This window comes from Ochotona curzoniae, unplaced genomic scaffold (assembly GCF_017591425.1).
Source record: "Ochotona curzoniae isolate NIBS_2020 unplaced genomic scaffold, NIBS_Ocur_1.0 patch188, whole genome shotgun sequence".
Lineage (NCBI taxonomy): Eukaryota > Metazoa > Chordata > Mammalia > Lagomorpha > Ochotonidae > Ochotona > Ochotona curzoniae.
Genome location: NW_024466737.1, coordinates 522,676 through 538,449, shown reverse-complemented (window position 1 = coordinate 538,449; position 15,774 = coordinate 522,676). Strand labels below are relative to the sequence as shown.

The following is a 15,774-nucleotide window of genomic DNA, read 5'->3' as shown; positions in this document are numbered from 1 at the left end:
TGTGACCATGCCACACCCAAAAAGCCAGAAATTACTCCCACCCCATCTTCACCAAAATTGCAGGTGCCCTTAAGCATCTAATTTTTTCCTACTAGCTGTCCAAAAATAACTCCATTTATACTAATTAAGACAATTCCTCCCTATGTGGATTGTCTCAAATACACAGTTAAAGACTTTGACGCAATGTGCCTAAGTGGATCACTCAGCCCCTGAAAAGCATCCGGCAGGTCCATGTTATCAAAGAAAAACCAACAGACACACATTAACCCTCTGTTATATCTTGGTAATGAATGTCAGGAGCATAACTGGAGTCACCTTTCCATTCTGTTTAAAGCTTTAAACTTGTTGACCCAAGTTCATCTGAAGTCTTAATTTCAAGAAAGAAATAGGCTTCTGGGTTCTTTCTGGAAGATGCCTGGAGAACACACTCCATTGCAGAGGTTTCAAGTATGTGTAAGCCAGGAGCTGTCTGTTGGAGAACCAGTTTGTGCTAGGAATTCGGCCCTGTGTGTATGTGGTAGGCAGCATTAGCAGCTGGTGCAAACACTGGCTTGCCCATCATGAAGTTCATTCAATTTACTTTGGCCATATGTATAGTCAACATTTGTATTTTAAAAGGCAGAAATTATTATTTTGGAATGAAAGGTGATTAATTTTTTAAATATTTGATTCCATTAATCAAGAGAACCCATTCTGTGCTGGGCAGCAGAGAATAAGACGGAACATTCTGCTGGGGGAGGAAGGATGCACCATGAAGCAAACAGCCAAGACACTGCTTAGTTTCTGTGGGAGATACACTGGTGGGAAATCGCATCGGTCACACGCTGGCGTGACTAGGGCCTACTGGGGACTGGGTGGTCCAGGGGAGACTCCCTGGAGGATGTGTTGACAACAGGGGGTCACTATGTGAAGACCCAAGGAGCAAGCATTACTGGCCAAGCTGCATGTGGAACTTGGCCTGTGCCAGGAGGAGAAATAAAGGGAACAGAGAGGGTCCATGGGAGGAAGCTCAGTTGTGGTGGGCAGGAGCTGGGGAGCCCCATTTGCTGGTAGGCTCCTCCTGTGGTTGGGCCTGGGGTGTAATAGTGGAGCTGGTCCCAGTGGTTATTTGGTCTCCCACAGTCCTGGTGTCCCAGGGATGTTGCCCCCTCTGCCCACCACTCCCCTGCTTGGTCTCTATGCTTCCTACCTCTTCCTGCTCTCCCAGGAGTGACAGAGGGGTTCATTTTCCAGTTGTTCCCTGCCTTGACGTCTCCTTGTCAGTAAACTTGGGGTCTCTGAGCAGGCCTCCCCAAAGCCAGAATGGCAGGTGTCAGAATGCCTTCTGGGGGGTGGGGTGGGGATCTGTCAGTGGGGAGAGGAGGAGTAAGACGCTGCAGGACCAAGGGAGCCGGGGCCACTCCTTTTTCGTGTCTTTCGATTCCTGTCCACGTCAGCCTAGGGGCCTCTGGAACAGCAGCCCGAATTGACTGGCAGCTGCTTCCCCTTGGCAATGCCCTTCTGACCATAGCTGACTCTTGTTCCCAGTTCCACCAGCATTGGAGAAGGCATTCTTGTTGGGACCTACCCAGAGAAACCCCCTGGCTAGATGGGGCCTCCCGCTCTTCGGAGCCCCGAGCCTGGGTCCTGTACCCTCGTTTCCACCCCCCCACCCCCTTTTTATTTTTCTATTTTTATTGGAAAGGAATGTTTATAGAGAAAAGGAGATACAGAGAAAAATCTTCCATTTCTGGTTCACTCCCTAAAAAGCCCCAGTGACCGGAGATGAGCTGATAAAGCCAGGAGCCTCTTCCAGGTCTCCCACATGGGGACTGGCACCCATATGGAATACTGACACTTGCAAGCACAGGCTTAGCCAGTTGAGAGACTGTGCCAGCCCCCTTCAAGTTGTCTTATCAGATTCAAGTGTAAGACCACAAAGCCTTGAGGGGGACCAGCTGTGAGATGGTTCCTTTGCTTTTTTTGACATCTGGGGCCCCTGTGGACCTCCACCAGCGAGGCGTGTCCTTGGCTTGGTCCTGCGCAGCTGTTGCTCTCCACCTTTCAGGTCCTGGTACAGGTGCTCAGACTCCATCTCCTGGTACTGTGGGTGAGACACGACAGCAGGCCCAATGGAGGGCTGGGTGGCCTTAGGATCCTGCCCTGGGAGAAGAGTGGAACTTCCATTTCCCTACAGCTCTGAGCCACTGCCTCCCCCATGTTAGACAACTTCAGATACAGTTTTTGAGTTCTCTTTGGCGTTTTGAATTCACTAAGTAATAAGGCTTTCTCCTTCATGTATGGTATTTTCCAGTAAATTCTGCCTGTTAAAGACTCCCTGTTCTGGTCTGTATCTCCTGAGGAAGGAAGGGATGGACATGAGACAGGGAAAGGAGGGGCAGCTGGGACTCCATCCCATTAATGATCCTTAAAGAGACTAGCAAGGGGGCCTTCACCACATTGCCCTGGTGGGAGGCAAGGAAGTGGAGATTTTTTTCTCTGTCATCTGATGCCTTCTGTTGATGGTGGCCCTGGCCATTGCTGTTCTGGCGACCCTAGCCTGCTGCACACAGGGCCTGGCATGATCGTAGCTGGAGGGTGTCCCTTTGTCCCCACCTCGCGGCTGCAGGCAGGGCTGTGCAGCCTTTGACTTGTATGTTAACAGTTCACAGGTGACCCTTGGAGGGCCGTAACGATCCAGAGCGAAGGCTGGCCAACTTTCTCTAGAAAGGGCCAAACTTCAGCCTATGCAGTCATTTGTGTAGCCACTCAGCTGTGCTGTGACAGCGTGTATGCCACCATGAGTGACACAAAAGCCATCACGCATGGCTGTTTCCAGCAAAATCATGTTGACAAACACAGGAATTATAGGGGTTCGTGGGCTGCAGTTTGCTGAATCCTGGATATTGGAGATGCAGCCGCAAAGTTGGCTACCAAATCCAACTTGGGTATCAGAAGACATTTGTAAACTGGTGTCTCTGTCTTTCTGCCACCTTTGTGGGCGACCCTTCACTTTTGTTCTCTCCTTGACTTGGAGTATGTGTTAGCAGAGAGGATTTTTGAGCCGCCGTTAGAATCTAGTCCACCCTAAAGTTTTTCCAGCACATAACTGGTGGTGACCTACTAAAAAGCCATGTGACAGGGTAAGCATTTGGTTCAGTGACTAAGATCTGTATCATGTTAGTGCGCCCTTAGTTCAAACCCATCTCAACCCCTGGGGAGCAGTGGGAGATGGCTCAAACACTTGGGTTCCTGCCACTTCTGTGGCAGAACTGGACTGGGCTTCTTACGGAGGTTCAGCCTGGTCCAGTCCTCGCTGTTATGGGCATTTAGGTAGCAAACCTGCAGGTGGAAGATCACTGTCTGCCTCTGGTCTTTCAAATGCATAAAAATAAAGAAAGAAAATGAAAAAAAAAAAAAGTGGAGGGAGGTCCCCAAGGCTTCACTTCTGTGGCCTTGGGGAGTCTCTTGTGCCCCAACTGGAACTTGTAGCAATGATACAGCAACCTTGATTATGTTAAATGATTGAAAATTTGAGATGTTTGCTCTGGTAGTATAACTTGGTCTACCCTGGTGAACACATCCTGAAGTACTTTTTCTAGAAGATTCTTATTGTTACCCGTACTGGGAAATGGATTTCCCACTGTGACCCAGAATCTACACTCAGAGAACAAGTAGTTAGGCAGGGAGTTACTCTAAAAACCACAAGCTCTCAGGCAGGGGTGGCAGGATGTAGCAGGCTAATCCTTCCCTTTGCAACGCTGGCATCCCACTGGGCACCTCCTGCGTGTCCCAGCTGTTCCACTGCCTATGGCCTGGGAAAGCAGTAGAGGATGGCCCAAGCCTTGAGATCCTATACCTGTGTAGGATACCAGAAGTGGCTCTTGGCTCTTGGCTTTGGATTGGCTCAACTCAGGCCGTTGTGACCACTTGGGAGTGAATCATCGAATGGATCTCTCTCTGTAAATCTACCTTCCAAATTAAAAAAAAAAAAGTTAAAATAAAAAAGACCAACAAAAAGAAAAGCTCTGGTATTGACTTTTTGAATTGAATTTACAACACACTAGGGGGCACAACCTCAATTTGAAACATGCTGCCATTGACTATAACTTACGTGTGTGATTTACACATTAATTATGCATTTTTCACGCAAATTTACTCAGCTAGACTTTTAAGATTTCTCTACAGTGACTTTTCATTCCATGCCCCTAGAATGGATGGAAGATATCGCACATAATTTCTGGAAGGCAATGTTTTATTGTTGAGTCTCCTGATTTACAGCATGTCCTTTTAAATTTACTTATAAAATTTGGCACAGGGCATAACAAGTTAACCTGATCCATTATTATTCACTTATTCTCTCTCTCTTTTTTTTTTTTAAATAAATGACTAGAAATGTCTCTTGCATTAGGATCAAGGATACTATAAAAACAGCACTAGCTAGATTAGTGTCAATCCTGATGCAAAAAAAGAGACCAAATATGTATATATAGCACTAAATATATATTTATATAGCGTATACTCATATCAAAACTTGCCATTTCTATTGAGAAGCTGATAATTGACTTTCTAATTTCATAAATTATACCACAACTGTGAAAATATGGACAACTACTTTATAGTTTTGCTGCTATATAAGACATTTAATGTTAATACAGAAAGCTGTGAAATTACACAGGTGATGCAATGGGGATGGGTAGATGGACACTTGACCTGAATTCCCGCCGGCCTTTTTCTTTAGCCAGAATCATCTTGATGGTCTCTGAATATTCTTTTAGAGATGAATATAGTATCTGTTTCTTTAATAAGTACACATACACGCATGTGGGGTATATGTGTGTCTATACATTTATACAAGTGTATATATATACACATATACACACGTGTATATAGTCTACATATGTATATATATATTTCTGTGTGACTTACACACATATAATGTCCTTTGGTTTAGTTTCAGATGATAAATGTGAAATGAATTTCCAATGATTTTCCATTTATTGTTTCTTTAAATAACTGGTTTAAAAAGACCTTTGCCACGAGTAATAAATTTCTTTTTAAAAAAATCATAAATATTACACTTTAAAGCATGATGGAGGGAAGATCACAAGATGATTAAGAAGACAGAAATTCATGGCAGCATGAAGGGAGCGGAGAAAAGGCAGAGAACAGGATTTCAGATTCTCAAAGTTGCCACTGTGAGGGAATGGACACTGGTGCTCTGCAGTGCTGGCTTTGGGAAACGGGAGGGAGGAGCCGGGAGAGGGTGAGAAGTAACCATTTCTTGGGATGAGTTGGTGCTGCAACCGAGGCCAAGCCTCTGATAGGCCAAAAGAGGGATAAGAAGTCACTTTGGTGACATCTATCTAGTAAGGAAATGGTGCTTTTGGGGGGGGGATGTGATCATGGGTGGCTGAGATGCTTAGTCAGCGGAGATGCCCTCTTGCCTCCCGTGCATCTCAGGTGACCGGGGGAGAGCTGGCATGTCTCTCTCAACAGAAGAGGCTGCACCCAGAGAGGGGTCCATGTAGGGACGGCCATTCAGCTCCCCAACTAGGCCTCTGTAGTCCTTCACACCCCATCACCACAACACATCAGGACATTATAGCAAGAGGGAGCAAGTTATTCCTTTCTGTGATTTTTTTTTTTATGAGGGGTGTTTGAAATTAAAGCCCACATAGGTGTGTGTAAAGTTTTGAAAAACCAGAACAAAACAGAAAAACCCTGCTGCTCTTGCCTCTCTCTTATATCAGTTAAAGATGCCTCCAAAGGTTTTGAAATCAGAGAACAAAGGACCCTTCCCCAGATCAGATCCACGGGCAGAGCCAGATCTGCCTTGCTGACTTATCGTATTTTCTTTTGGGTCTTGGCATTAAGTGACAACACTTCCAAAGTTCTTGCTGCTTGCATCTCTCTCTCCTGTCTAGCAATGAGGCCGCTCCGTGGATGGCAGCTTCACCAACGTGTCTGACAAATCGTGCTCAAGTCCAATCACCTTTCCCGAAGGATCTTTCACCTGCCTTGTGCTTAGATGAGGCCATGGACACGTGTCCTGGGAGTACCTGTGCGTCGCTTGTTAAAGTCACTCTTCTCTCAGATATGGGGTGGGGAGGGAGGATTTGGGTGGGGTGGGGTAAAGCTGTGCCAGTTTTGTTTGTAGGATCTCACCCGTTTGGATGATAGAGAGAATTTGGAGTCTCATCACATGGGATATAGATAATGGTGGCAAACATTATATTTGGGGCATGGTGTAATAAAAAGAAAGGTTACTTTCCTTGTGATGAAATCATTATTGACAGTGAGCAAAGCTTCAGCTTGAGACGGCGGACTGGCTTGTGAGGGGTGACGGTTGCTGGGTGTGGGCAGGAACGGGGGGCTGTGGACAGAGGCAGAGAGGAAGTGCGAGGGTGCTGGGGGTAAGGGCTGCCTAGTTCTTGTTGAGGATGCCCTCCAGGCTTCTCTCCACGGCCTCATCCAACTCTTCCTCCAGCTCCTCTTTTTTGGACATGGCCAGCTTGGACTGATAATCCTTCACCACCTGGTCAATGTAAGGTGCACTCTGCGTGCCATGCAGCATCAGTGTCCACTCCTTCAGCACGCCCTTCTGGGGTGTGCTGCCTGCAAAGCCCAACTCCAGGGTCCAGGTTCCTCGGGCGTCCTCCCCCCATGTGTGGGTGGTCATGAACGGCCATTTGTCAAAGCCCACCTTAGAGTCATCATCCCGGGGTCGCCGGCTCAGCAGAATGGACTTGGTGCCCATAGGGGAAGTCATGTTGATGTTCAGGTCTCCTCTCCTTGTGGCATTGACTGTGATGACAGCTTGCACATGCTCCAGGTAGCGCACAAAGTTCTCTTTCCCCTCGCATGCGTCAGTTGTGAGGGTCAGCACCAACTTGCCAGTGGAGGGAATTTTCCTGGGGGGCAATGTGAGGAGGAGACACGGTTAGAGATAGTGGGCACACCAATAGCAGGACAGGGGCAGGAGGTATAAGCCAAAGGTAACCTCAGGGAGCAGAAAGAGCAAGGCTTTGGAATTAAGCATGTTAACCGGGGTTTAATTCCACTCCAGCTGTATGAGCTTGAGCAATGCAGAAAGGGAAGGTAGCAGGTGCTGCTGATTCCCCTCCCATATTTCTTTAGGCACCTTCACGCTTTCTAGCAGCTGCACGGGCTAACACTACAGGAGCCTGCCCAGCTGGTGTGCTGGAGAGCCCAAAGATGTTTGGGATTTATTGCCAAGGGTCCTTAAGCAGTGCTTGCTAGGAGTTGGTGGATGAACATCCGTGGGACAAGCCCTTTCTCAGGCTTTCCACTGGGTGCGAGCCTAGGCACCCACAGAGGCAAGCTCTTGTGCCTGCAGTTGTGCTTGGCCTTATCCCTTGTCTCACGTCTCCACTTCCTCACGTGTTTCCTGGAATCATCTCTCAAAACCCGACAGTTGTGCTGCTGTGGGGGAAGCCTCTGCAGGGACACTCCCATCCACCAGCGCAGTGCTGGTTTAAGTCCAGGTTCCTCCAGGTTCCTCCCCTTCCCCATCTAGTTTCTGGCTGAAGTACCTGGGAAGGTAGTGGAGGTTGACTCAAGGACCTGGGCCACCCAAGTGAGAGATGTGGATGGAGATCCTGGTTCCCAGCTTTGGCCTGGCCCAGCCCTTGCTATTTTAGGTATTTGGGGAGCGAGGTAGCAGATGGAAGATCTTTTTCTGTCTCTCCCTTTCCTTGTTGTTCTGCCTTTCAAATCAACAAATCAATTAAAAAGATGTATGCAACAAGTCCCATCTCAGGTTATCTTTTGGGGCAACCCACATGGAGACAGAAGCATATATTGCCTTTCTTTCAAAGTGCCCAGAACCTCGATAAAGAAAAGCTACTGCTAACTGGTTACTACAGGTTGAGTATCTGTTATTCAAAGTGTTACAGACTGCAGCGTTTGGCTTTTGGCTTTTCGAATATTTGAACGGGGCCCAGTGCTGGGTATTTAAAAATGCACATCTGGTGGAGTGCATGTACAAAGAGATGCTGGTTACACACCCAGCCCAGAGCCAAGCCACTCCATGGCAATGAACTTTGAGCCTTACACTACAACTCATTAACAAAGCCAAATTCTCTTCAGGAATGTTTTAAATATCTTCTTAAACAATTTTCATGGTGTATGACTGTGCACACTGCACCTGGAGTGCTGAAGCTGAGCAGAGAACAAAGCACCATTGGCTGTGGAGCTCCTGCAATGGTGGTGGAGGTGGTCTTTTGGTTCCTAGGCTGTGAATAAATCAACCAGTTTGATGGAGAGCAGGTGTTAAGCCAACTTCGGAGGGCAGGGGACAAGGTGTGTGATGTGTACCTCTCAACAAAGACATCATTTATTCAGAATAGGGTCAGAGAGAGGACAGGTGAGGTGATAAGTTACTAAAGGGTGGAAAAGCTCGCAGGTAGCATAGGGGAGTCTCAGACGAAGGATCTGGCTGTAGGCAAGGCATTTGAGTTGAGCCTCATTTTCCTTATCTGCACAATGGCATGTTAATTCTTACCTTGAAGAGTTGAGGTGAGGGTAACATATTATTATACACCTATATCTATATATTTGTATGCACAAATAGATATAAAATAGACATATATGTATGTATATACCTGCACATGTACATGATGTATATGCATGTGTAATATATGTATATGTATATAAATATATATTATATATGTTTACAAGTGCCTAGACCAGTGCTTGCCAATAGAAGCTTCTGTGAAGATGCAAGTGTTCTGTATCTGTGCTTCTTGATATAGTAGTCACTGGCTATCTATTGTCACTGAACACTAGACATTGGGCCAGTAGAAATGAAGAACTGACTTTTACATTTATTTTGTGTGAGGCCCGGTGTGATAGTCTAGTAGCTAAATCCTTGCTTTACATTTTCCAGGATCCCATATGGGCACCCTTCCCATCCAGCTCCCTGCTTGTGTCCTGGAAAAACAGTCAAGAATGTCCCAAAGCCTTGGGACCCTGTATCCATGTCAGGGAATTGGAGTAAGTTCTTGGATCCTGGCTTCTGGCTTCAGATCAGCTCAGCTTTGGCTGTTGTGTGGACACTTGAGGAGTGAACAAGCAGATGGAAGATTTTTTTTTCTGTCTCTCCTTCGCTCTGTAAATCTGACTTTCCGATAAAAATAATTAAAAAAAATTATTTTGTGTGACTTAAATTCAGTACATTTTTACTCACTAATTTTATACTAGCACAGGCATAAGTTGTTGTCAGGGACTGTTTTTGTATTACAGTAAGCTAACCTGCTGCCACAAAGCTAGCATACCGTGTGGGCACCAGTTCAAGTCCTGGATGCTCTGCTTCCAAACCAGTTCTTTGTTAATGTATCTGGGAAGGTAGCTGAAGGTGGTCCAAATATGTAGTCCCTACTAGCTATGCGGAGGACCCAGATGGAGCTCGGGGATTCTGGGTTCAGCTTGTACCTACCACACTATTGTAGCCGTTTGGGAAGTGAAGCATTGGATGGAAAATCTCTGTCTCTTTGTCATGCTTGACTTCAAATGGAGAAACACATCTTTTTTTTTAATGTGTATGTTGCATTTGAATTTAAGAATAACAATGTACAGAAAGTCTCTCTGGCTTCTTTTTCAGCACAGTCTTTGAAGCAGTTGGGGGAAGTAGAGACCCTTGTATACAGATTTTACAGCCACCTTTGGAGAAGGTTCTGGAGTGTTCCAAATCAAGACAAAAGAGAAGAACCAAGCTTCACTATGGGATTTCTATGCAGGTAAACAGGCAGGTCCAGGCTGGGTTTCCCTCTAGCCTGGGACCTCTGGGACTCTCTAAGGAGAATGGTTGGTGGTCATAGAGAAGGACGACAGGAAGACAGCCCTCAGCTCTGAAGCCCACGTGGAACCTGAATCCCTTTTCTGTCTTGTAATCCCTGCTCCCTTGAGAAGTTCAATTAGGACATTCATCAACTAACAGCCCAAGTAAAACCATCTGGTGCCGTAAATATTACCAACTGTTTGTCAAATGCGATCGTCACGATTACCACAAGGGTCCAGAACTCCAACTAAATTCTAAGAAAATGCATTCACTGTAACAGATTGCACCCAGGGCACTTAGGGACAGGAGTCACACAGTGACAATTCTCTTACAAGTCAATTTGTGGCAACTCTGGTGGAAAATCATCTTTGCTTTTCCACCAAGTGAAAACTCAAAACATTTCTTCAGCTGAGAGTCAGAGATGAGCTGGCCACATTAGCTTGAAGTCAGATCCACAGCCCACTCCGTAAAGAGTTTCTGAGTCAGCAATAAGGTATTCTTTTCACACAAGAAAGAGATTGGCCCATGCTGAGATAATCTCTTGAGATAGAAGGAATGATACAAGGGTTTGGATTAAGCTTGGGCCAATCTCAGGCACTGCGTGGCAAAGGGGTATGAGGAAGAGCACCCTCTATCCAGACCCCCTTCCCTGGGCGGTGCCCATTGGCTGGTACTGTGAGCTCTCAGCTGCTTCCTTCCCTGGAGAATCACCCTCAGGGGCCATGGGTAGAATCGTACACAAGACCAGAGCCTTTGTCTCCAAGGGGACCACGCTGGGTTGCTGTTGCTTTGTGTCTCAGCTTTCCCCAACCCACAACAGATACCTTCTCTTCTGTTCTGAAAGCAGCCCACTGAGCAGGGGAAGGAGCACTTCCTGAGCCCCTGTCACCACACAGCTCATTACAGTCATTGCAGGCATCTCCAGCGGTCCTCATGGTCATTCAGTGACCACACGATCATGGCTGTGAAACTCGCCTTTAGAGCTTTCTAAATATTGTGTGAATAAAAAGGGTGTATTCCAACCCATTTGCATATTAATCTTTCATCATTGAATTTCAACCTCGTTGATTTCCTTCATAATCCTCTGTTTGGGCTGATGAGTTTGAAAACATCATGCTGAGTGAAGGTCTCCTGGTTTACTGTACTAAAGAGGTCAGGGGTCAGAGGTTGAGGATTGGTAAAATAGAGGGTTACAAAAGTTAAATGCATTGTGAATGTTGGGGAAGTCACGATTTGACTTCAAGGAACCAGTGTTGTGGCACAGCATAACCTGCTGTGTATGATGCCACCCACCCATATCAGAATGTTGGTTTGAGGCCTGGCTGTTCCACTTCCAGTCCAGCTCCCTGCTGATGTGTCTGGAAAGGCAGCAGAGGATGGCTCGACATGGGAGACCAGGGAGGAGATCCTGGCTCCTTCTTTGATCTGGTCCCAGGCATGGTGTGCATTTGGGAAGTGAACCACAGGGTGAAGATCTCTCTCTCCCCCCATCTTTCTGCCTTTCAAATAAATATATAAGTATTGTTTAAAAAAATAATTGAGTTCAGGTCTGAGTAACTGGCAACAAAAGTTGAACAGAACCCAGGTCCAGAGGAGAAGAAAGGAAGATGATACTGTGGACTGAATAGGGTCCAGTTAAGTTCTCTTGATTTGCAGAAGTGAGGTCAGGGTTGGGGACCACTGAAGTGGATGAGGAGTCAGATTTACCCTGATGTAAACAATGGAAGCCACAGAGGTGTGTGTCTCCCAGCCACAAGAATGAGTGGATGATTGCTGTGTGCTCTAACTTTGACAAATCCCACCAAACTAATGCTGCATCAAAGGAGCTGGACACAAAAGCACCCGTGCCATGTGGTTCTCTGATTAGACCAAATCCAGGAAGTAGTGAGGCCAATCTACTGCGGGGAGAATGAAGGTGCTGATTATGGAGTAACTGGAAGGGAGCCTGAAGAATATTGGCGGGGAGTGGGGGATGAATGCTCTGTGATAGTTTCTGCTGCATATGTTTATGGAAACACAGATAAAACATATAAACTCTGTACCTTTCATGATATGGGCATGATATCTCAATTATAATAATGATAAGAATTGATATCTCCTTCCTGACAGATCAACAGAGACTAAGTGGAGAAGCAGTCTTATCATGCCAGCCTGTTGTCATGGTGGGAAGTTGGAAGGGCAGCTAGTACACACTTGACCAACACAGTGGCTTCTCTGTGGGGCTGGAAGTCCAGCTTAGTCATTCATGAGAATGAATATGCCAAGGGGACCATAGTCACGTGGCAGAATGCTCTTCTTGTAATCATGATAAACTACAAGTACACACCGCATATCAGCAAATCCCCAAAACACAATTCTGAACAAAAGCATAGTAGATGCTTCTGTTATTTTAAATATGGAATAGGCAGGATGATCTACAGGGTCAGAGGAAAGAACAACAGATATGCTTGGGGAGATGATGAGGGAAGGAGACAAGGGGCCTCCTGGGATATTAGCATGTTCTATTTGTTGATCTGGGTTGATTTGTGCACTTAAAAAAATAACAGCATAGGGGATGAAACCGTAGGATAGTAACTTAAGCACTGGTCCTGGCTGCTCCACTTGTGGTCAAGCTACTTGCTGATGGCCTGGGAAAACAGTGAAGGATGGTCCAATTGCTTGGACTTTTGTACCCTTGTGGAAGACCTGAAAGAAGCTACAGGCTCCTGACTTTGGACTGGCACAGTTCTGGTCATTGAGGTTATCTGGGGAGAGAAGCAGCAGATGGAGCATTCTCTGTCTCCTTTTTCTGTAGAGGACTCACAAAATCTGCCTCTTAAATAAAAAGAAACAAATAATGACATTAGCTACTGAGACAGTCAAAGCTGAAAGCTAAAAGCAGGAGTTGGGAGTTACCCCAGTGATCTATGTAATTGTAAATTTTCTATGTAAATGGCACCCCTGGAGTTACACTGCTGCCCCACTTACTCAGGGTCCTGCACAGAGCCGCCCACACAGTGGAATCTCTCGGGCACGGTTTTCCAGTCTTTAGCCATTTTCACCATGGCGCCTGCATCCAGGACACCATATCCAAACAGGTGGTTGAACTCCAGGCCGACTCCGTTCCGCCTCCACTGATGGACTTCGTCATGCAGCTGGTTCCGTTTGGAGGTGAGCACTGTCAGATGTTGCATGTCTCGCCAGGTCAGACCCAGGCTAGAGAAGGGAGGAAGAGAGTGTGAGAGCAAGAATAAGAGGCAGAGAGAGAGAGAGAGAGAGAGAGAGAGAGAGAAACACAATGAGCAACATTTGTGAGCCCCAGTAAAATGATAGATGTACATGGACTAACTTAGAACCACTATGCATGTCAATTAAAAAAAAATTCCTGTCTTTCTCAAATAAATTTACTTTGAAAGAGTTTTCAAGCAAACATGATGGAGCGGCTGAAGTGGAAAAAACTGACAATGTCAAGAGTTGAAAGAGGTGTGGAGAAACCAGAACTCCTGTTCTACACTGACACATGTGTAAATTGTGGCAGCCACTTTGCAAAACTGCCTCGCTGTGTCTTCTAACACTGTCCATATGTCTAAGCTATGGCACAGCAATCCTACCCCTAGGTAGGTATATGACAGAAACTTGCATACATTCACCAGACTAGAATGTTCTTAGCTCCAAACTATGAAGTCCGCAGATATTCACCCAGAGGAGGATGTTATAGTTATTTTGAATAACATGGACAATTTTTACAAATACAGTATTGACCTGAGGAAGGTGGAAGAAAATGCTATGGTTTGAGTGTGTCTCCCCAAGGGTCCATGTGCTAGAAGCTTGGCCTCCAGTGTGGTGACGCTGGGAGGTGACAGTACCTTTAAGAGGTTGTTCCTAGTGTAAAGTGATTAGGTCACAGGAGGCACTGCCCTTGGAGGGCAACGTATGTAGTTTTCATGGGATTCTTATTATTGAGAGAAAGCATTGTTATAAAAGAGCAATACTGGCCCATGCTGGCTTCCTTGCTTCCTAACTCCATGTGATCACTTCCTCTCATGCATTTGCCTCATGATATGAGTAAGCCGAGGGGTCCTCCTCAGAGGGGCTACTCAATTTTGGACTCCCAGCTTCCAAACTGTGAATTGAATAAACATTCTTTTCCTTATAAGGTACTCAGCATCAGGTATTTTGTCCTAGCAATACAAACACAGACCCGTGTAGAGAGTGTCTGCATGATTCTGCTTACTTAAAGCAGAGAAACAGGAACAACTAGTCTATGTTGTCCAAGGTCAGGGTAGTGGTTAGTTAACCAGGTTGTTGAGTCTTCTTTGGAACAGACAGTATATTTAGTAAGTTTGTGTCTCCAGTGCCTTGGACAGTCTTTCATACTTTATTCAGTGACTAAACCAGTCTGTGTGCAAATACTGATGCCCTTGGTAGTTTCTCTAATATTGGTACCATCAGGAGAGGTGTGAGCAATATTCCCTTGTGACTCAAGTTGCCATTTTCAAGTTCTTGGAACTTTCTGAGATGGAGCAACAAAGTGAACACGGGTCAGAAGGAGAGAATGCTACCATTCCCTGCTGGAGTCATGCTGTGGGGAGAAAGGCTTATTCTTAGTTTTCCAAGATTCTGGTGGGCCGGTGTGTGGACACGATCACTTACTGCATTCAAACCACTTTGGAACAGCTGCTGGATGGACCGCTGCATGGGAAACAGCCTTGCACTACTGTCCTATATGTCACTGGGGCTCCCTGCTGCCTCATCTGAGCCGAAGCAGAGAGGGACTTCTAGGATCCTCCTGTATGTCTGTGAGCTTTCCTGATCAATGCCTTTAACTGCTGGCTGCTGGAAGGCCAGAAAGGCACAGACAGCCAGAAATTTCTTAGTGTGTGCATCCCTTGGGGCTTCTCTTAGACAAAGTATAGCCCAGCTCTGTTCTTTGAGGCATCCTTGGCATTCTGGAGTTTCTAAAGGATTAGCCCCAGGCTAAAACTTCTCCTGGCTTGAGTTATCTCCCATCCCCAACTCCTTCCCCTACTTCACTTGCTTATTGGTATTTCCTGAAACTCAGTTTTTCTTTAATAAATAACTCACATGCAAACCTCATCTTGGAGTCTGGTGCCACTCTCAGGCAGTTGTTGCTCTGAAGAATTTTTGAGCAAGATGACCTGAACTACTACCTCCAGGTATTGTTTTCCTTCCTTATGTCAATTGAAAGCTTTAAATTTATGTCCATTGCTCCCAAACAAAGGCTGCTCTAGTGCTCGGCACATTCATCTTGTCAGATGTCTGCACTGTGATGCTAAAGGGATGGTGATGAGTAGGAATGCAGCAGCTTTGCTCCACTGGTTTATTGAGGCTATCCCCTTGTATGTACATGGACCTGTGCAAGTGACTTTTTGATTGTTCCAAATCCCAGGAGACTGTGGGTCAAGTTCTGCCACTAGAGCTTGAAAGGGGGATCAGAAACTCATTTGGCTTTCAGATCATTCTGCTACGGTGTTAGGCAGCTAGTTCAGGATCTCAAGTTTGGAAATTCCACATCCCCTGCCTACGTAATCCTTTCTGCCCACCTATGAGTCAAATGACACTTACACCTGGAGTCTGAGGTGGGGCGGTCTTGCATTGTTGTGTAACCATTCCCCTCTCAAGCCCCCCAAATGCCCATGATGGGGAGGGGCTTGCTCTCTTGGTCCTGTGCCTCTCACCTTCTCGCTCTTCTGCTTCCTGCAGATGGATTCTGAGGACAGAGGCAGCAATTTCTCTCCCTTTGCTTTCCATTTCTGTTCCTCTGTCCCTGAACATGGCCCATGTTATATCTGTATTTCTCACCCTCCAAATAAATTTTACCACTTCCTTAAATCGTGTTAGTGCCTATGCTTAAAATGCCTTTTAAGAGGTAAGAACCTAGGAAATAAATGTTTGCCCAGAACCTAGACCACAACGACTCCAGCTCCCTGTTCCCTGTGAGGCCCAGCAATGCTCAGGCCAGATGGCATGAGGAAAGTCCACTTAGACTCTGG

At 46.1% G+C, this 15,774-nt stretch overlaps 1 protein-coding gene across 2 annotated transcripts in view; it reads right to left on the bottom strand.

Annotated features, from left to right (window-relative positions):
- Positions 1-4,962: 4,962 nt before the first annotated feature.
- Positions 4,963-15,774, bottom strand: part of LOC121166638 (neuroendocrine convertase 2) — a 214,759-nt gene continuing 203,947 nt past the window's right edge. For both annotated transcript variants that reach the window (XM_040995856.1, XM_040995857.1), the window contains 2 exons: positions 12,749-12,976; positions 4,963-6,893 (listed from right to left, as the gene is read on the bottom strand). In XM_040995856.1, the coding sequence (XP_040851790.1) occupies positions 6,407-6,893; positions 12,749-12,976 (715 nt within the window). In that variant the 3' untranslated portion in view covers positions 4,963-6,406. The remainder of the gene's footprint in view (positions 6,894-12,748; positions 12,977-15,774) is intronic.